Source organism: Crocodylus porosus, unplaced genomic scaffold (assembly GCF_001723895.1).
Source record: "Crocodylus porosus isolate Cpor-Errol unplaced genomic scaffold, CroPor_comp1, whole genome shotgun sequence".
Lineage (NCBI taxonomy): Eukaryota > Metazoa > Chordata > Crocodylia > Crocodylidae > Crocodylus > Crocodylus porosus.
The window spans coordinates 16,402,648-16,423,850 of NW_017728922.1; the positions used below are offsets into that span (position 1 = coordinate 16,402,648).

At 43.6% G+C, this 21,203-nt stretch overlaps 1 protein-coding gene across 1 annotated transcript in view; it reads right to left on the bottom strand.

Moving 5' to 3' along the window:
* Nucleotides 1–21,203, bottom strand: part of PIGU (phosphatidylinositol glycan anchor biosynthesis class U) — a 48,794-nt gene that overhangs the window by 18,088 nt on the left and 9,503 nt on the right. The window contains exons 4-11 of the mRNA XM_019539734.1: nucleotides 19,155–19,217; nucleotides 16,920–17,029; nucleotides 15,150–15,250; nucleotides 12,965–13,062; nucleotides 10,902–11,056; nucleotides 9,673–9,816; nucleotides 6,491–6,615; nucleotides 3,707–3,849 (exon numbers count right to left, since the gene is read on the bottom strand). Of these exons, the coding sequence (XP_019395279.1) occupies nucleotides 3,707–3,849; nucleotides 6,491–6,615; nucleotides 9,673–9,816; nucleotides 10,902–11,056; nucleotides 12,965–13,062; nucleotides 15,150–15,250; nucleotides 16,920–17,029; nucleotides 19,155–19,217 (939 nt within the window). The remainder of the gene's footprint in view (nucleotides 1–3,706; nucleotides 3,850–6,490; nucleotides 6,616–9,672; nucleotides 9,817–10,901; nucleotides 11,057–12,964; nucleotides 13,063–15,149; nucleotides 15,251–16,919; nucleotides 17,030–19,154; nucleotides 19,218–21,203) is intronic.

Here is a 21,203-nt window from a genome sequence, read left to right on the forward strand (position 1 = left end):
TCATAGCCCAGCCCCTGGCACAGATCTTTGAAAAATCCTGGCGCTCTGGTGTAGTGCCCGAAGACTGGAAGAAGGCCAATGAGGAAAGTGGATCTGGCTAACTATAGGCCCATCAGCCTGACATCTATCCCAGGGAAGATCTTAGAAAAGTTTATTAAAGAGGCCATCCTTGATGGACTGGCCAAAGCCAACATCCTAGGGATAGCCAGCATGGGTTTGTTGCGGGTAGGTCTTGCTTGACCAATCTCATTTCCTTCTATGACCAGGTGACCTGTCACCTGGACAACAGAGAAGAGATTGATGTCATATATCTCGACTTCAAAAAAGCCTTCAATCTGGTATCCCACAATCACCTCTTGGTGAAACTGGCCAATTGTGGCCTTGGGTCCACCATGATCCGCTGGCTGGGAAATTGGCTCCATGGTCAGACCAAGAGGGTAGTAATTGATGGCAGTCACTCATCATGGTGCCCTGTGACCAGTGGGGTCCCCCAAGGTTCTGTCCTTGGACCCATTTGTTCAACATCTTCATTAATGATGTGGACATTGGAGTCAGGAGCGGACTGACCAAGTTCGCCGATGACACCAAACTGTGGGGCAAAGCATCCACGCCAGAAGACAGGAGGGTGGATCCAGGCTGACCTGGACAGGCTCAGTAAATGAGCAGACGAGAACCTGATGGTGTTTAACACTGAAAAATAAAAGGTTCTCCACCTTGGGAGGAAAATCCTGCAGCACGCTTATAGGCTCGGCAGTGCTACGCTGGCTAGTACTACGGAAGAAAGAGACTTGGGGGTCATCGTTGACCACAAGTTGAACATGAGCCTGCAATGTGATGCTGCGGCTAGTAAAGCAGCCAAAATGCTGGCTTGCACCCATAGATGCTTCTCAAGCAAATCTCAGGATGTCCTTCTCCCCCTGTCTTGGCCTTGGTGAGGCTGCAGCTGGAGAACTGCATCCAGTTTTGCGGCCCACAATTCAAAAAAGATGTGGAGAAGCTTGAGAGAGTCCAGAGAAGAGCCACACGCATGAGCAGAGGTCAGGAAAACAGACCTTATGATGACAGGCTGAGAGCTATGGGGCTCTTTAGCCTGAAAAAGTGCAGGCTCAGGGGTGATCTGATGGCTACCTATAAGTTTATCAGGGGTGACCACCAGGATCTGTGGGAACGTTTGTTCACCAGAGCGCCCCAAGGGATGACCGCTCAACCCCATCATAAACTACTACAAGACCGTTTCAGGCTGGACACAAGGAAGAATTTCTTTACTGTCCGAGCCCCCACGGTCTGGAACAGCCTGCCATTGGAGGTGGTTCAAGCACCTACACTGAAACCTTCAAGAGCAAATTGGATGTTTATCTTGCTGGGATCCTATGACCCCAGCTGACTTCCTGACCTTTGGGCAAGGGGCTGGACTCGATGATCTTCCAAGGTCCCTTCTAGTCCTAATGTCTATGAAATCTATGAAATTAGCCCCGTTTCTTCCCTGAATGTCACCCCAAATCCCTTTCCAGTGCTGGATCTGGAGCTCTGTTTTCTGCTCCTCTTCTGTGCTCCCTGCCTAATCTGCTGCCCTGCTGTCTACTTCCTGCCTTATCTGCCACTGTGCTGCTGGTCCCTTCCCCAGTTTGCTTTGTGCCATGCACAAAGGCTGCCTATGGCACTTGTGGCACATGAGCCCCGGGCTGGTCACTCCTGGTCTACACATTCCTTCCAGTGTCTGGCCTCTAGATGCACTGGTGAACTCCAGAAGGTGCCCTGACATTGTATTGCATCCCCCACACCCACCAGAAAGAAAGAAAGAAGTCATTTTACGTGGGTCGCTGCTACCTGTCTTTGACCCAATGACTACACCTGTGTAGTAACAAATGGTTTGGTGTGTGTCCACCATTAAACCCCGCCCCCCTCCCGATTCAGACTGAACCAAAATGAAAACTACTTTCCTCAGTGAAAAGAAGAGCTGAAAAATGCATGTACCAAATCAAACAAAACGCTGTCTGATCCAAACCAATACATTCCAGTTCAATTTCTGGCACCTTTAATAAAAAAGAAATGAAATGCCAGGCTCAGGCACCGTTCACAAATCTAATGGAAAGAAGTTCCTCATCTATCCAAGATACTGCAGCTCAGAGCAATTCTTTTTTGTCAAAAAAAAGTGTTTGTGGTATCCAGCTCTATGGCTGATCCTGCATGGTGGCATACAATACTATTTCTCTGTGTGTTTTTTGCACCACCCATCTGGAATCACAAAGTGCTTTGCACGTTTAATTAATAGTCAGTCATCATAATTAATAATCTTACCTGAGCGATAGGTATTATTCCCATTTTACTGAGGGGAAAACTGAGGTAAAAAGAAAGGGAGCAACTTCCTCAAAGTTATTGTCAGAGGCAGAGCCAAAACCAAAACCATGTCCTCTTCCACCCAAACGTCTTTCAATTTGGCCAAGCCTTGGAACCAACATGCCTTGATTTTTGTACACTCTTTTACAGGTTGTTATAAAGGGTGCGAACTGCATATAGGAGAAAGTCAAATCTGTGCTTTTTATATATCATGCTGTGAACATTTCACATTTTTACTTCTAGCACTATGTGATGACTAACAGCAAAGCTGCCATATCACTACATTTCACTTTATTTTTGATAGCCGGTCTGCAGACTTCTTTCAAAAAGAAAAAAGATGCTGCCTAATGCAATAGGGATTGGTTCCCGGCGATTCTGGGATGAGGAAAGTATTTTGTGAAAAGCTGAACAAAGATGCTACAAAGATCTGAAGTGATGTAGTTCAACAGGGAGCATGTTACCTGAAATCACAGTTCTCCTTCTTCTAGACATTAGCATGGCACTTAGTTAAAAAACAAACCAAAAAAAATTAACAGCTGTTCCTTATTTTTGCTGTTAGCCTTTAATCTGTATCTTTAGACTCTTCTACCTCATTATACCTGAACCATCAGTATTTCTCATTGAATGTCTGCTTTAAATGACCAGGAGTTTCCCCCTTTATAAATCTACAGTGTTTTCAATGCACCAGTGGCTAACTTCCATTCCCATAGTAAGCCTGTCTCTGTAATTCCAGGCTCTGAATACAAACTCAAAGTGAAGCACACGCACTGTTAGAAATTCTCTATATTTAAACATGAAAAGAACATTCAATTCGATGTGGGGCTCAGTGAAGATCTGTTGCCAGTAAACGTTAGCTTAAAGAAAAACAAATTATCAGAGGTAGCAGAAACTGTGGACAAGGATCCTGATCCTTTGAAGAACTCAGCACTTCCTATTCCACTGATGTTCACAAGAGCAAGGCATTTTGAAGACTTCAGGCTTAAGAGAAGCAAGGAAGATTATCTGGGTGATTTTGTGTACTACCTTTTCTCTGTAGGACATTAACTTACTGTAAGCCATGGCTGGTTTTATTGGTCTGCCAGCTTCCATACCGAGTATCCACAACCTTTCTTCTTCAATCAAGCAACAGACTGTATTTACAGCAAAACTGGGCAGAATATTAAGACATGGTTTGAATAATCAGATAGGATAGTTCTACTTCTCATTCCTGTGCTCAGAACCAACTCTTTGGCAGTGTGAAATTCACCTGTACCAAGGAAAGTCAAGAAACTTGCTACAATGGTCAATGTCTGCACCAGATATTAGTGATTCGACAGTCATCTAACCACAGTTCAGCCCAAGTGTTGCCCCATCACTTCACATTACTAACCTGTCCAACATTGAACGTCAGTGTGATGGCATAATAAAAGTTGGAATTGGCACTTCCTGCATAAATCCAGAGATGCCACAGAACCGGGAACAGAAGGGAGCAGACGATAAGCATGCAGGAAAGGATGAAGATGTTCCGGAGGACTGCAGGAAAAAAAAAAAAAAAAAAAAGAGGGTTAGAACAATGGAGTGGACATGCTAACGAGCTGCTGACCTCATGCTATCCAATGAGCCATCTCAGCATGTCTACAGCACCTTCCAGCAGTATAGAGGGTGCTTCTTGCTAGCACTCTGACCTTTCAAAATGATAAACACTTGCAATAATCCTCCTATTAGGTCCTATAATAAGCCAAGTGGCATTTTCCTTTAAAACCAATACTTTGTGCCCATATAATATTTGATGAATTCCCTCACTTGCAACTCCTGCCTCCACTTCCAGATTTTAAACAAGTGCTGCTCTGACAACAGGAAAAGCAGGGGTCCTCCAAGCAGCAGCTGGGGCATAGTCTGTCCAAAGCCCCCTTCATCTGTCCCTTTAAGAATCCACCCCAGATGATTCTCTGGTGTCCAACTGTTGCAGGGAACCTTCCAAAATCACCAAGTATCACAAAGGAAATGGAGGGGGAACATGGGAATTGACTGCTTTGAAACAGCTGGGCTTGGGTATTACAGCAAGGTCCTTCTGCCTCAGGTCCTTTCTCCTGACTAAAGCAGACTGTCAGGTATGCATCTCCCCTAGCCCACCTCCACCAAGCAGAACCAAGCAGCTTTGAGGAGAACCCTAATAGCAGCAGCAGGCCTCAGAGTCAGTTCAGACCTTTGCCAAACTTGTAACCTAAAGAAAAATGAAGATGGAGAGCGAGTGGTAGGAGAAAAAAGTGACATCATGTCTTTTAAGCAATTTCAGAATGCTGTATGAAGATGAGGCATCAAAATGGCAAACATCAGACTTCAGGATACCACATGGGCAAAGTCTCTTGAGAAACAAGTGTGCCTGGGCAAGTAAGAGTGTGGCCAGCATAAGGTACAGTCTGTCTTGGTGTGTGCTAGTTGGAGAAGAAATCGGACACCTCCCTGTCCAGAAGTGCTGCAACTGTTACAGATTTAAAAGCTAGAGGAGGCCTCCTTCCAGAAAGCCATTGTAGCTTTCCCTGTTAAAATGGTATTACAGCTCACCCAACACACTGGTTGCTGTGCTTGCCTACAGGAGAGCCGAAATTACTGAAAGCTCCCCAAAAGTCCTCTGATTACCCTGGAACCAAAGATGCTAATGATATTGTCCTGCCACAGTACAACCAATTCTTTCTTGTAATACGTTAAATACCATTTAATATGTTCGTTCCTTGTTTAATAAAACCAATAGGATGCTAGAAGGATGCAAAGCCTTGAAAGAAATTTATTCCTTCTATGATGCCATGCCAGTGTCTGCTTGGAACTACCAGATTACCTGGGGCGAACCTGGATGTCTCAAGAGTGACCCGAGAGATCAGGTCTAAACCACAGGGTTACTCGGTTGTATTATCAAAGCATTTTTGTCCTCATCAGAAGTTAATGTGAACCAGTAAGACAGCTACTCTCAAAGGAGGTAAAATGCCTCATGATTCTCTGGATAGTTCTATAACAAGGACCCAGTGAAAGGCCATTTTAAATATAAACTTGACTATAGGACAGCCTTTGTTCTTTCTCTTGTTTCATGGCTTTGGGTTAGCTCTAATTTTTAATGAATGGAAAATTGGAAGTGACTGAAAAATCATTACAGGAAAGATGAGACCAGGGAGTGAGACCTTTAAACCAGAAGTTTGGCTTGGTTATCAGAAGCCAGTAGAAACCAAAGCTAGAGATGTCTACATATCCAGCTTTGCTTAGACCCCTTATATGTAACAGCTTATATCACTTAACTAAAAGTGGGACCATAACTAGATAGGAGATGGGCTGAGACAATCCAGAGTGCTGCTTGACAGGACTGGAGTGATTGCAGAAGTCACCCTCAAACCAGTCACTCCAGGAAGCGAGGCAAATCTTCCTGGAATGTCACACTGCCAGGCTTATTAAATTCCTGCTGACATGACACACTGCAGCTACAGTCATTCTGGCATGGTATGCCCTGCAATTTGAGTCCAGGAAGAACAGCAATAAGCTACCATGGCAATTAAACTAAGTCCGCTGCACAAGGGCTTGGAAGGCTTCTTTTGGTCTGGCCCAGCTAGAAGCAAGAACAAAGGCTCAATCCAGTTGGTATACATTCTTACCAGATTACTGTACACACAGCAAGATGCAGCTGTGAATGATGGGGTTAGAATGCCAGTGGAGGGCCAGGTGACCTGACTGTTTTAGGAATGGTGTCTAAATTAGCAGAGCCTTAAACTGGAATTAGATGCACCTGAGCCTCATTCAAAAGGTGGTTGAACTGTATGTCCATAAAACAAAACTACTTTGCTCTCAGGCACCCTTTGTGCAAGGATCTCAGGGGATTTTAACAAACAAGCAACTAATCCTCATATCACACTGTGGAGAGAAGTGAGGGAGAGTGATTTACAACTCATCTATTCCCCTTGCCCTCAAAGACACTTCATGATGCAACCTGCAATTCGACTTCCTTTCCGTCCAGCTGACCAAACCAAAAAGACAGTGCTTCTTGAAGCATATAGTTGTATTCCAGAGGCAAAGTCACAGGGTTTCATTTGATGATGCAAGTTAATGCTTAAATGCCCCACCTTGGACATGCCAACCACCACCAAGTGGAGCAAGATTGCCCATGGGGCAGAACCGAACACACAGAACTTACATCTGTAGAGGTGGCTCCAGACTGGAAGGAAAGCCATGTACAGTGCTATGTCTCCCACAGTGGGGTAGGATTTGAAGATAGAAATGATGGCAATCTGAACAAACATGAAGAAGATGGGGTGTTCCCTAGAGGGGAAAGAAACAGACAGTCACTGGATGGTGGAGGCACTGAAAGAGCACCATTTGTGTCTCAAACCTGATGTAAACAAGTTGCAGGGACATGCTGACATTATCCAAGAAAAAGTCATGGAAGTTTTCACTTTATTGTTCTGGTGTCCCCAGCAAATCTCTCAGAGTGCTCAGCTGCATGTATCAAAATGTATTTGCATGCTATATGCACCACCATGTGGATACATACCAGGGCCGTGTGACGCTTCGGTAGCTGATTCGATTCGGAGAAGATTCAGCCCAATTCGAGGACTGAATCTTTGAATCAAATTGGGAGACCAATTAAAAGTGCTGAATCAATTCGAAGCATCTGAATTGATTCGGAAAAGCTTTGGAAAAGTTTTGGCCGCTTCAGAGACTTGGCCATAGACTAAACAGGCAGCTGACACAGCTGTCTCCAGCTGGTAAGTCTGCTGGGGTTGGGGGAGGGGGGAGGGGAGTGGTGTGAGGGAGGGAGGGATTGGGGCTGGGACAAGCTGCCCAGCCAGGGTGGAGGTCATGCTACTGAGGAAGCAGGGTGGGGGATGTGGGTACAGCAGTGCTGGAAGCAGGGGCTCTGCCATTCTGCTGCTTGCCTAGCCGGGGCAGGCAGGATGCGGGCTCAACTCACTCTGGGCTGACGGGAGCAAGCAGCAGCAGGGCATAGCCCCTGTTCCCAGCAATGCCATGCCCGCATGCTGTATTTCTTGTGCTGGCTAACAAGCTGTGGCAGGGCAAAGCCCACGCTCCCACACTTTATTTTAAAGTTCCGCACTCACCGGCTGCAGGAGTGGTGATTGGGCCTGTGGGTGCTCATGGCAGAGCCCTCCTGTGAAGCACGGGGCAGTAGGGATCACCCTTCCCCCCAACCTGGCACCCACACAGCAGCTGCCCCATGGCTCAGTGTGGCTTGGCAGGGTACTACGTGCTGTCAAGGAGCTGGGGCAGCTTCATGCATCAGCCAGAGCCTGGCACCACTCAGCCAAGTGAGGTGGAGCAATCCCTGCTGCCCTGCACCACAAGGCCTCAGAGGCCCCAACAGCCGTTGCTGCAGCCAGTGAGTGCGGGGCTTTTTTAAAAATTATTATTATTTTTTTAGGTGCTGGGACAAGGCTGGGGTTGGGCAGGGCAGCCATGGGGGCTTCTCTTGCTGCTCCCCCCACCTGGGGAGAGGCAGGCACAGCTAAAAGGAGCTGCAGGAGAACCTGCATCCACCCAGCTGTGCCTGCCTCTCCCTGGCCAATCTAAATCAGCATGCAATCTTCTGATGCTGATTCAGCTGCATTGATTCAGGACAGCGATCCGAATCTCCAAATCGAATTGCTGTCCTCTGAATCAGCCGAATCAAATCGAATACTTCCCTCTTCGCACAGGCCTAATACATGCATGCTGTATACACTTCCACAGGCAGCTCACTGTGTGTCCATTTCCTTCTGGAGCTGTTCAATGTTGTACTGATGAGAAGATCACTCAGTTCTGCTTTACTTTTGAAAGACTTTTGCCCCAAATCCCACTGCTTCATGCATTTACCCAGTTCTATACAAACACACACCTTACAGGAAGGGAAACATGAACAGGGATTTACTCTTATCCCACTGTAAATAAAAGCTAACCCACAGTAACTTATCCTTAATGGATGCCAGCAGTTACGACAGAGCTAGTGATGTAATATAAATCCCTGCCCCCCATGTATCCAATGGTACCTTGTTTGTGTACCCCAGACCCCAGGCACAAGAGTCCCCTCAAGTCCAGACAGGCACTGGACTGTCTTCATAGAGAATGGAAGAATTCCTTGAATCTTTACTTTACTTTTTCACAGAAGGACTTCAAAGCTTTTGGTGTTTTACCGTCAAACTCACATTAAGATCCACCTCAAAAAACAACTATCTAACCAGACCAACTTCCTTTTATGAGAAGGACCCCGATATACAAACAGCATTCCCAGGCAGCTGTGAATAAAAATTCCACTGCAGCTATTTTGGACAATAAGGAAGGAACCAGGATGCTGTAAAATAACCTGGAGAAGTCATGTTTACTATGGGAGTCTGTTGGGAAAGCTAGTCTTCAGGCCCAGCAGTGATGCTGACATCTTAGACCCAGGAGATATAAAGGTGTTTCCTTATACTGAAACCACATGAGTGCCTGTCACCATATGGTACTTTCAGACACATGGACAGGGAGAGCACAGCAAAGCTCCTCCAGAGGAGGAAGGGAACACTCACCTGCTACCTTCTCAGAAAACTGCCCATAAGGCAGTGAAACAGTCTGTAAAGCTCAAACAGAAGAGACAAGGATGATGCACTCTTGGGAGAGGAGGAGAATGGTGGGAAGTACAAGAAAGAGCTCTCAAGCCTACACAGGACTAAATCTCACACTTGAGCACCATTCTCTTGGAGGCAATGTCCTTATTCTTGTTTCTATAAGGGGAAATTTAGGCACTGGGAAGGAAAGCAAATCGCCTTTGGACATATAGTAGAATCAGAAATAATCCAAGGTCATGGCACCAAGTCCCTTGCTCTGATCACTGAAATCACTGCCCCCTGCAATATTATAGGTACTCCAATAATCTTCTGCATGAGAGTATTACATGAAGGGATATGCTCCACTATAAAAACTATTTCATTACAAAAAGTAGGAACAAGTAAACAAACACATACTGACCATACAGAGCTTTTAAACATTATGAGGTACTCTTCCAACACACCAGAAATGTAATACACACCCCCTTCCTGAAAGGAGAGTAAAGCAGCTCTGGGAAATGTGATGGAAGGACGGACACACCTATCTAATTTTGTTCTTCTTCACCCTCTCAGACCTGGATGTCTCATTCTGACTCACAGGGATCTCCCCTTGAACAGATAATGGCTGGTTAGGTTTTAAATCTTGAAGCCTTTTGGTGCAGCAAATATGTCAGGAAAAGAAAATCCAGTCCCCCAAATCCTCTATCATTCTCACTCCCACCACCAGAGACAGAATGTCAGCAAGCATACAGGCTGACAGTTCAGAGACAAAGGGACAGAAAATGAGCTTACTTACTTTAGCTTCACTGCCAAGGGAATGGTGTAGAAGAAGACATTGATCTGAAATACACACACGAAGAACAGACTGAAATGCTCAAACATTTCTGCAAAGAAGTACCAGAAAAGTCCAATATTGGGAGTCAAATCTGGAACGGAAAGGCTGAAAATTAAAAAGAAAAAAATCAAGGTAACTTTTTAAAGTGGTTGTTTTTTGACTTACTTGCTCCTTTCATTATTTAGTCATTGTGGGCACTTTTACACATGCTCCAACACGTTTTAATCAGAACATGTCAGAGCAGACTCAATTAAATGAGGAACTCTGTTTTCCTTCTCAAATTAAAATCCGAGTCCGCTGGAGTGCTCTAATCAGAATGCTCCAGCATTCCATGTATTCAGCGTCTCATATTTCAAAATGCCGGTGGGGTGCTTTAACTAAAGCTCGTTCAACAAACTTTAATTAAAATGACCCTGCTGCCATTTTGAAATGTGGGATGCTGAATACATGAGATGACAGGCACTCCCGAGAGCTGCTCTAATTAAAGTATCCACCTCATGCCCCCCCCACATATATAGGTGCCCTGTGTGCTACTAGATGAAGGAGATGTGTCTTAGATGTGAAGGAAGAAACCATAAAGAGGGAAAAAAAGGAAATGGAATCACTCTTCTAAATATCTGCTTTGCCCAAAATAAAAACCATAACCATAGCAATTAGATTAGAATCTGCTTTTGTGTAGTACTTCCAGCCGTACTTTAACCTTTTGGGGAAGCCAAGATTGCCCACTGCAGCAGTATACAACTCTAGACCATACCTGTAACTGGTCCAGAATATCTAACAGGCTACAAGTCATTCACTGAACCCCAGTGTTACATAAGACATTTATAGGCCATTATTGTCCATATTTTCTCAAGTGGCTCTAAGCTTTTCATAAACAACTCTTGAGGATTTATTTTTATATAGCCAGATATGATTACTTGCAGTTTTATTCCTGTGTAGTATGAGTGACACCTAGTGGTCAATTTAGCTACACCAAGACATACATTATCTGCAGCTGGGTTAAAACATTTTAACACCTTGCTAACTAAAAAAACATTTTTGCACCTTGCTAACTAAAACTTGGGAACTTGGGTTATGTGTATGTGTTGTTTTGGTTTCATTTCTGAGATTGCAATGAAGCTCTGTCTGTGCATAACCCACAGCACAGAGGTTGAACAGAGCCAAAAAGAAACTTAATAAATTATACTTACATGAACCCATAAACAGATGGGATAAAATCCCAGGAACTGAGAAGGAAGAATGAGAGGCAGATTATCACCACCAGACTGCACAGATACAATGCCGCGTATTGCGTGGTGTAGATCCAGAAGCCTTTGCTTTTCAGTTTCACTGGTATGAACTGACGCTGGAAATGTAACAGAAATCAGGAGACACTGCATGTCAATTAGAAAGCCACACAAAAGGTTGAATGTCAAGATCTACCTTTTATGCTGACAAGTGAAAGCAACAAATACCGGCACCACTATGGTGGAAGGAGCTTTTTCACACACGGTCCTCATATGCCTGACCAATGAAATCATCACAGACACTGTCCAATATTTTCAAGACTGTGCCCAAAGGCCAGGCAGTTTTACATTCAACCACCATAAAACCAGCTGTCTGTGCCTGAAATGCCCTCATCACATGTGCAGTATCAGTAGCTATGCATCCTACTAGGCAAGCAGGCTTGAAAACATGAGCCGCCTCCTACAGAAACTCCACAAAACCCAGTGCTCTGAATTTGTGATGCTGCCTCTCCCTTTTGCACCAAGGGTTGCTCTGTCCATCCTGCTGCACAGTTCCAAAAGACAATACAGACAAGTAGCTGCAACTTGGAGAGGCTCCACCCTTCTGAACCGCAGCAAGCTTAAGACCAGAGAGCTTTTTGGATATTTCGTGCCAATTTACACAGAAGCCTTGGACACAGCAGATTAGAAAATGCAAGAAAGTAGCCTTTTAATCCTATGCAGCGCTTCCCAAGGAAAGCAAGGGAGTTCATCTACAAATCCTGATAAGCAGAATGTATTTTGGCAGCTCCAAATCCTTTTAAAAGTTCCCTTATAAATCCAAAGGCAAATTATGCATTCATATATCATCCCTTGTCACCACAACTGCAAAACACTCTGCTTATGCATTGCTCCTGGCATGAAATTATTCAATTTGAGGGAGAGGCAGAGGGAGAGGGAGAGGGAGAGTTAGTTCATACTACTCTGGTGTAGTTAACAGCTGCCCAAGCTGAAGGAGAGTCTCCTTTCAGATTTAACAAGTAGCATCGATTACCTACATGTTCCACTACTGCAAAGATCTACAGCAGCGATGCAATTCCCAGGATGTTTTGGAGGAAAATGGAAGACATTTATATTTGATGGTTGGGGGAAGAAGGGTAAGCATAAAAGTGATACTTCTACATTTTCTTTTTTTGAATTGGAAATGTGCATCAGGAAACAGAAAAAACAAGATCCACTGTAGAAGTCATACATGGGGAGGCATGTCAGTGGAAATGTACAGAATGGCATCAGCTATCTGGAACCTGGGGAAGGATGTAACAGGGTAGTCCCTAGAAAGAGCCTGGTAAGATTTCTCCAGAAACTAATCATAAATCTCTTTTCCTTCACCAGCAAAGAGATGCCTCAGGTTCACTCCCCCCAAACTCCCCCCACACTTTGGAAGGAGGCTCTTGGTCTTCTGATGGGTTTGTCTATTTTCCAGCTCAGTGTTCATCTCCTGGGCCTTTGGGCTGCACTAATAATTAAGGATATCATCTTCTTCTAAAACCCTTGTGGAATCCAATCAACACTCTGGTAGCGGAGGTGGAGTGAGAGTGGAAGTGCAAAGCAGATGCTTTCAAGGGCCGCAAGTACACTCCATTCAGCACTGGGAGACAGGTCGCATGTTATCTTTGCCAATAGCAGAGCATTTCTGAGCATGACTCAGATAAAAGGACCATTTAAAACTTATGCCAGCGATGCTGGGTCAGTGCAGAAGAAACTGCTGCTCCAAAATTCTCCCTCTGCTGGTCATCCATCACACACACACATTTGTGTGTTTAGGCAGGCAGAACACCAAATTTGCAGACGTGTTTTCGTTTTCCTCTCTCCCTCCACATGTGGCCCCTGGAACATATTAAACACCCATTGTCCTGGGAAAGGATGAAGCTTTTTTATCTTGAGAAACTGCCACTGAATTTTTTTCTTCACTGTTGGGCAGCAGCAAATGTTTTCATACAATGTATAAGAGGTTAGAGCCACCAGACTTGCTTTTTGAGAGTATTTACCTGTAGAAGATATAGAAGTGCTGGTGCAAACAAGGTGAGAGGATACAGTGACTGGTATGTCGCTAAGGCCAGAAATATAGCACTGAGGAAGGCACTACCTGTAGGAAACAAACATATTTCACTTAATGACTGCAACTCAGAGGGAAGGTCAGATTCAAACAGTCCTTCAGATATGACGCTACTGGTCAAATACAAAAGTTGTGCACAGTCCCTATGCACAGTATTCAGAGCACCAGGGTAAAAATAACTATTTCAGTCCATTTCATTCTACATTATGTTTTGCAAAGGAGAAGGGCTCTGACAACACCTAACTGCAAGAAAGAGCAATTTATGTAATTGGTTTAAAACCTTACCATCTACTTAGAGAAAGATTCATAAACCCTAAGTCTAGACAGAGAGAGAGAGAATATCAGTTGCTATTTATGTAGATGAATGCATGTACCTGGGACATTTATGCATCGAGCAGCCATTATGTTAACACCGTGGCTAACAGAGTCTGTTTCTGTTGGAATGTCCCATTCCGCACACACCACTTAAGCCTCAAGTTTCAGTCCTCAGGTGAGACAGAGAAGTAGTAGACCTCCCACTTTTTCTCGTTTTTTTTTTACAGGTACAAAGACTAAATGGACAGAGAAGAATGGCCAAGCTTTTCAGTGTGACCTTTCATTTTTAATGCTTCCATTTTTGGCTGCTCAATTATTTGAGTGAAGTGCCAAGCACCCACAATTCCAATAAAAATGGGAGAGAAATGAAGCTCAAGTGATTCGAGCTGGACACTGAAAAAAGAAAAGCATACCAGATCACGGGCCCTTTTTGAACATTTAGTCTACGTAACTTGCTCAAGCTTAGTGACAGAGAAGATATTAGAGAGCAGTTTTGACTCCAATGTGCCAATCACCCGCCCATTCTAGGATAATGACCCTCATTGAAATAGATCAGCTTCTCAGCTCTATTTCCAGCCTCTGAGAGAAAGAAGAGGTTGTAGGATCTCTAAAACAAAGAGTCTTCTCACTTACACATTTGAAGTCTCATAGACAGAAACCCATATGGCCTCTGTTTCACTGAGTGTTAGTGTGTGTGTGTGTGGGGGGGGGGGGCGTGCTCGTGGGCAAAGTCTTCATTTCCAGAAATCAGTAACTCATTAGCAGAAAAATGCTGCAAGTATAGCCGGAAGATTTTTTGGGATTTTTATGGTAATGACTAATTTATGGATACTAAGTTCAGTCATAATATGTGTCTGTAGCACTTTGTTGTTCGACACTAAAAGTTGATCCATTCTGGAGGCACAGACATGCTACAGCTGAGCTTTGTGCATCTCTGAATAGATGAATGAGTGAAGAGCAATTCACCCAAACAGGCCTTGGCTGTCTATTTTTGCAAGTGTAGTTTAAATGAAAAACCCTCCTGCTTCAAGCACGTAAGAAAAGCATAAAGAGCAAATTTTACAGCTATTTCTTGGATGTGCTCTGCTGGCCCCACCCCTCAGCACTGATTGCTGGAGAGGACCTGGCACGGGAAGAGGAGGATAGCCACCACCTTGTCTGATGGCTGCCCTTCATGTGGCCCTGCTGGGGAGTCAGCATTTTATTTTTATTAAGTTTTTTTAAAGTTGATTTTGTAGACAAACCTGGTTTTCAGAGTTTCCATAAAATTACAAATTAAGTAGGCTGCTACTTATGAATCCACAACTGGCTGATTTCAAATAAGGTTCTATCATCTCACTCTTTGCTGTTATCAGAAGCAGGTGACTGTTTATTTGAAAGCAAATACTTTTAACAATACATATAAGAGAAAGCAACAGAGCCCTGCATCTCACTGAAAATAAGACAGAAAATATATAGAGGCTGATTTGTTTCTAAACAGAAAACTATTCAAAGCTGTCCAAGGAGGCAGTCAGTCCTTTGAGTAACTGAAGTGATCAGGCCAGACATCTTAGGCACACCAACTGAAGTGATCAGGCCAGACATCTTAGGCACACCGGGATGGGAGAGCTTGGTCTGCCTATGAAGTCCCCTTTTATTTGCGACTCCAAGAAGACCTCTGACATTGCTTTGACCCAGTTCGTAGTAGGACTAGCTGAGATCTTTATCTTAAACCTATTTATCAGCTACTAACCGCATTTACAATCTCTCAAGGTTTGAATCATTAAAGACACAAAAGGGGACAAGTTTTCCCAGTGTATTACCTTTCATTGTAGCCAAAAAGAAGAATGCAATAATGGTATTGTTGATGGCACAAGTGGACTTTGCCACACAAGACATCACTGTGTACGGATTTAAGAGATAACTGAAAGAGAATAAAATTCAATTACATTCATGCTATTAAAAAGTGCAAATACCAAGACAAAAGGAGATATATTAAAATAAATGGGAAATGATCTGGCATCTCCTTTCAAATTCATTAAATATGTACATGTTCCTCTCAAAAGAACAACTCAACTGAACTTGGGGTCTTTGTATGATGCAAAAAAATCAAGTCTTCCTCATGTTGAAGAACATGGGCAATTGTGGGGGATCATGATGGTAAAAAAGGAGATGGCAGCAGGGAGAAAGCACATTTAAAATACAGTCCTATCCTGAAAACTGACTACTTAATGGTAAACATAACCCCTTTTTTTTCTCCTTAAAAAGTAAGCCTATCTGAACTAGAATCACAGAGAGCAAACACAGAACCCCATATTACTACCTTCCAGAGTCACTTTTTAGAATATAACCACAATGTAAATCTTTGAAGACACTGGTTCCTGTGAAAATGTGAAATGAATGATGCAATGACCTAATGTAACTGGATCCCAAAGCACTAAGGAACATTCAGATTATTGATTCAATAAGCAGGACAATGGATCAATCAACTTCCATTATAACAAAACCAGCTGCTATAATGAGAACAACAGTTAGAAAAAAATCAAAGCCCTTATCTCCTTCAGGGTATCATATTTATCCCAGTCCTAGGTTCTCTCAATCCAAGCCTAGATTTTTCAATGCCTGAAAAATTAACAGTTGCTTCAAATACTAGAGAGATAGTACTTACATCAAGATATTAATTATCTAATGCCAATATTCCTTGGTGACATTGTGCATCAAGTGTGTAATGAAAATATGAGATAATCTGCAATTAAATAAAACCCCAACAACTCCCCCCCCACACACATACTTTCTTGCCCTGGAGGAATTTACTGACTTAATATAAATCATGTATGATGAGAAAAGAAAAAAAAAAAATCAATAAAAATGTCTCTTTTATGAAAAGCCTTCTCTGATCAAAGGACATTAATGGAAAAGGAGATCAGAGACAAAATCCTTTTAGTTGTTTAATATGAGACACAGGGTTTATCTGATTTATTCAGATCCAAAAGCTCAAGAACAGATCTGTTTCTTTCAAATCTGAGTACCTGCCATTTGTTTTAATTAAGGTCTTGCTATTTCAGAATGTAAAGCATATGGAATGAATACTGCATTTGATGCCGTTAAAGCTGACAAGCTAGAAGTGCTCTCAGAAACTTTATGCATCAGAATGACTTCAGTGTTTTCAAACTGCTGTGGCCACAAAATACGTAGCTCAATTATTCCTGAACTTCACAAAAAAAGGTTCCTCCAGAAGGGGAACACATCTAAGACATTTTGAATGTACTGGCTCAACTCTGATGAAAGAAGAAGGCTATTGCATCCATGGAGAAAATATTTTCCTCTGTAATATTAGTAATTGTACATTATCAATCCACTTCTATTGTGATGAAGCCAATTCTCTGTACTGTGTGCAGTGTAAGTTAACAGAAATATCAGCTTTCCATTACAGAACGTGGACATACTACATTTGGTACATTTGTGTACCCAAGAGCAAATACAAAGCTAGAAAAAGAAAAACTCTGAAAGGCTGAAACACCTAAACACAATAAAAACATAGGAGGACTGGGAACCTAAGTATTTTGCATCTGCTTGAAAGAAGCAATACTTACAACAGTGCTACCTTGAGGGGGATGTAGTGCATTTCTATGGGTGTCCGGATGAGTTCAGCCACATCTGCTGCATATTTATCAAGTTCTATTAGGAGTTTCTGCTTTTTAAACTGAACAAGAGAAGAAGAATCAAAACTTCTCAGATACAGAAATATACTGTATCTTACTATTTTTTTGCATGACTGTAATAGCACCTAGAAGCCCCAGTCATAAACCAGGGCTCCACCGTGCTGGGTGCTGTATAAACTCAGAGCAAAAAAGATGGTCCTTCTCCCAAAGCGTTTGCAATCTAAGCACAAGAAAAGAGCTGGAAATTGGCAAGTACAAGGTAATAGGAAAATCAGTATGGTAAGCAATGCTTGAGCACATCACCAACCTATCAAGTTTGTTTAGGCTCTACAACAAAGTAGAGCTCTGAAGATGGGTCAGCAGAAGGATAATGAGGTATCTTGCAGATTTTTATAGGTGTTCTTCCAAAGTGGGATGGGAGCATGGGGAAAAGCATGAGAGTGCTTGCTTTCAGATGTAATAATTGAGCAATGAATGGTAGGTATCCACATGGGCCATTGTCTATCCCACCATGTCTCTATACAGAAATACTTTCTCCCTTACACTTAATGAAAAAATGTCTCATTTAATAAGCCTAATTTTAACTCCTTTGGTACTGATTTTCAGCAACCTAAGCCATTCTACATGAAGCCACAGAACATGGTTGAATGCCTGAGTAGGCTATTTCTGCAAACCAAAAAAAGACATTGGTGAGATATGGTGCTCAAAACACAAATGAGCAGCCAAGTCCTATTCCACCTTTACTCACTAAATGCCACTTATGTAGCCATGCAAATACAAATGTACTTACATGGCTTTTATGTACTATTTCCACCTGCGAAGGTGGCTAGGACTGCCTGTGCACATGTACAATTGCCCAAAGCCTAGTGATTAGGGCATTTACTCAGGGAATTGGAAACATAGGCTCAAGAGCCCCTTGCCCAAGAAGGGATTTGAACCTGCATTTTCCACTTAACAGCAACTTGCTTTAACTGCAAAGCCATAGTCTAGGCACTGGCCAGAAAACTTTCCAGCCCTCCACTTGAAGCTAGCCCACTAGAGAGCCAAACGGAGAAGACATAAGAGGCCAGGAGGTCTACTACACTGAGCATGAGGCTCAATGAGATAGACCCCTCACTTAAAAGGTGGGGGAGCCAGGGCTCTACCCCACCCTCTGCCTTCATTGCAGAACTGGCCCCATTGCTATTTATCTGTTTTATTCTCTGAAAATTAAATGCAAGATGCAGAAAAGTTACAGGGGCAGGAGCCCAGAACCAGGGCTCCTTCCCTTCTAGGGCAGCTTCCATCTCTGTGAATTATTTAAATTACTAAAAAGTTTCCTTGTACCTTCTGAGAAACAGGATTTTCAAAACCATCTAAGGAAGGTAAGGCCAAATCCGTACTTGGATGGGAGCCTGCCAAAGGACACAGACATTTAAGAAAATGGAAGCATCCTTCCTTTAAATCAATGCCTCTGCATGACTGTGGGAAGCACACTGCTACTGTCACAGAGAGCAGAGATTATCTATCTAAAGTATCATTATGTCCTTTTCAGTCTGTGAATTAACCTTGCCATGAATGGACACAAAACCTGTCTGCAGCCAACCAGGCCAATAACTAGTTAACAAATTGGTTAAGTTGTTATAGGAAAAGGGGCTCAGACTGAGAGCCCAACCAAATTCACACTTTGGTAATTAAATTCTGTGCATCTAAAATTCCCACTGCAGCTGAAAGCAAGAGTTCTCAATTCTTGTCCTGAGTTGCTGCAACCAACTGCAGTACACTGTAAAGCAGTTGCAACGTTTCACCCTAGAGTTGGTTGCATTTCACTGATGGTTTAGTTGACCCAAGTGCAGTTAGCTTCTTAAACACTTCAAAGTCCTTTCAGATAAAAGCAGCTATATTTAAACTACACTGCTCACATTCATTACAGTAATTTGAGCAATGCCACAATACCTCAAATATGCTTAAAATCCACCCCTTCAGAAGATAACAGGGCCCACATGGGTTCACCCATGGTCTGTGCCCCCGTTGCCTGATTTTCATTATTTATCACACTTCATATCCCTTTCTAAGCAGCAGGTATTGAAAGTTCTTTGTCTGAACAGACCTTGACCTGATCCCTTTTGCACATATTTTCATACATGGGGCAATTGTTGAGCAAACTAAGTGGCAAAATCTGCTTACCACAACTTTGTTGAAGTCCTGGATGGCCAAGTAGAGGGCAACAGCAGTGAGCACATCAGTTATCTAAAGAAAAGAAGGTAGGACAGGCAGGTGGATAAAATAATGAAAAAGTGGCAAAGGCAACCACCGTTGAAAACTGGGACTTTGATTCAGTGCTTTGCATTATCAGTAACTGTAGCAGTAGGTTGGAAATCTTTAAAGACCAAGTGAGTCCTAAACCATGGTCAACTAATTAACCCTGGTTCTTTATACCCATGTGGGTGTATCAGAGATATTAATAATTTTAAGAACCCCAAAAATCAGGATTGGAAGAGAAAAGAATGTATTGTATGTTAGGTCTTTCCTCATGCTGCCCACCACTGAAAGTGTAAAGGAACTACAGATTTAGCTGAGCAGAGAGGTAGTTTGTTGGACAATGCCTGTACAACTAAAAACACTTAACACAATGAAAAACATCAGACTTATGTCTAGGGATCACAGCAAAATTATTCAAAACAGTTACCATAAGTGCGATACAAGTGATTTTAGCACTAGTGAGAGGTGCAAGAAAGCAGCACTAAGGGCAGAGACCACTTTGAGTCAAACAGCAGATGCATTACATGGCTGATTTTTGCACCTGTGCGTTAAGCAGCACAGACAAAATCACTGACTGTAGATGTGGATATTTTTAATTCTGACATGTTCATACAAGTTTTGATCCTCCTTAATGTATGTATTTCTTTTTTCACAAGAAGGACAATCTCAAATGTACCATATCTAAATTTTTCTCCAGCCGCAATTTCCATTAGAAACAGAACCAAAGGTCATGTCCCTTTTTTTTCTTTAGAACACAATACATTCCCTATCTTCTCAGGTCACTTAGGCAGCTGACAGATGTGGAAAAAAACAAAAAAACACCCAACCAGCCAACCAACCAACCCCCTAACTTTACTGGAAGAGGAAACACGATAGTTCAATTTGGGCCACTAGTGTTCATACAGATTGGGTGCTTCAGCGGAGCTTTTTGGTGCTTTTATCTAAAGTTGATTCAATCAGCTATTACATAAAAGTGCCAAAGAGCCTCACTGAAGTACCTGATTTATACAAGCACTGGGCGAGCTGGGTCAAACTAACAGGATGAGCTCAGCACAGGAGCATGCCAAGTTTAAAATAAAGCACTGTTTTGTTTATTTTTCATGTCTTTAAGCAACCTTAAAGATTTGCAGCAAGTCCCTTATCTACTTACTAGGTGACACTTGGCCAACCAAGAGGGTCTAGAAGACTTAGGACAGGGGCAGGCAGAATCTGGCTCAAGGGCTGGATTCAGACACCAGGCAATTTCATCTGGCCAGCAGATGCCCACCAATTAACTGTACCCCACCCAGCCCAGATGCCTTGCTCCCACCCTTGTGCCCAGAAGGGCCCAACCCAGCCAGCATGCATCTTCTGGGTGGAGCTACTGCTGCAGCCGCCAGAGGGCCTGCTCAGCTTCCCTCGTGTTCAGTGGCTCTTCCCCATCGCCCTACTGCAGCACTTGCTCTGGGCAGCAAGTAGGGAAGCAGTGGGGGAAGCGGGGGAGCTGAAGCTGGGCAGGCGTGGGGAGCACGGGCTGGGGCCGACAGGAGCAAGGAGCCCGTGCAGCTCCCTGCACTGCACCAGGAAGTAGCGGGCAGGCAAGTGCCAGGAGCTGCACGTGTGCTGTAGGGAGCTCTGCATGCTAAAGCTAAGCCAGGCTGCTGCACTCCTTGCTGCCACGTGCAGCTCTGGCTGAAGCTGTGCACTGCTGGACAACAGTACCTGCAAGACCCACGAGCACTGCAAGGGCCTGCTACCTGCTGGTACTGCTGGTGGCAGGGGCTATATGCCATGGGGTGGGGGGGAGGGAGTGTGTGAGTGGGGGTCCCCACAGCTCCCACCCTCCTTCACACCCCACCAACCCACACCTTGCCCCCACAACCCCTCTACACTACACACTCCCCTGCAACATACCTTATACCCCCTACACAGCCACCCCCACACAATCCCCTCCACCCACACCCCCCACCATGCACACACACTGCCCCACACACA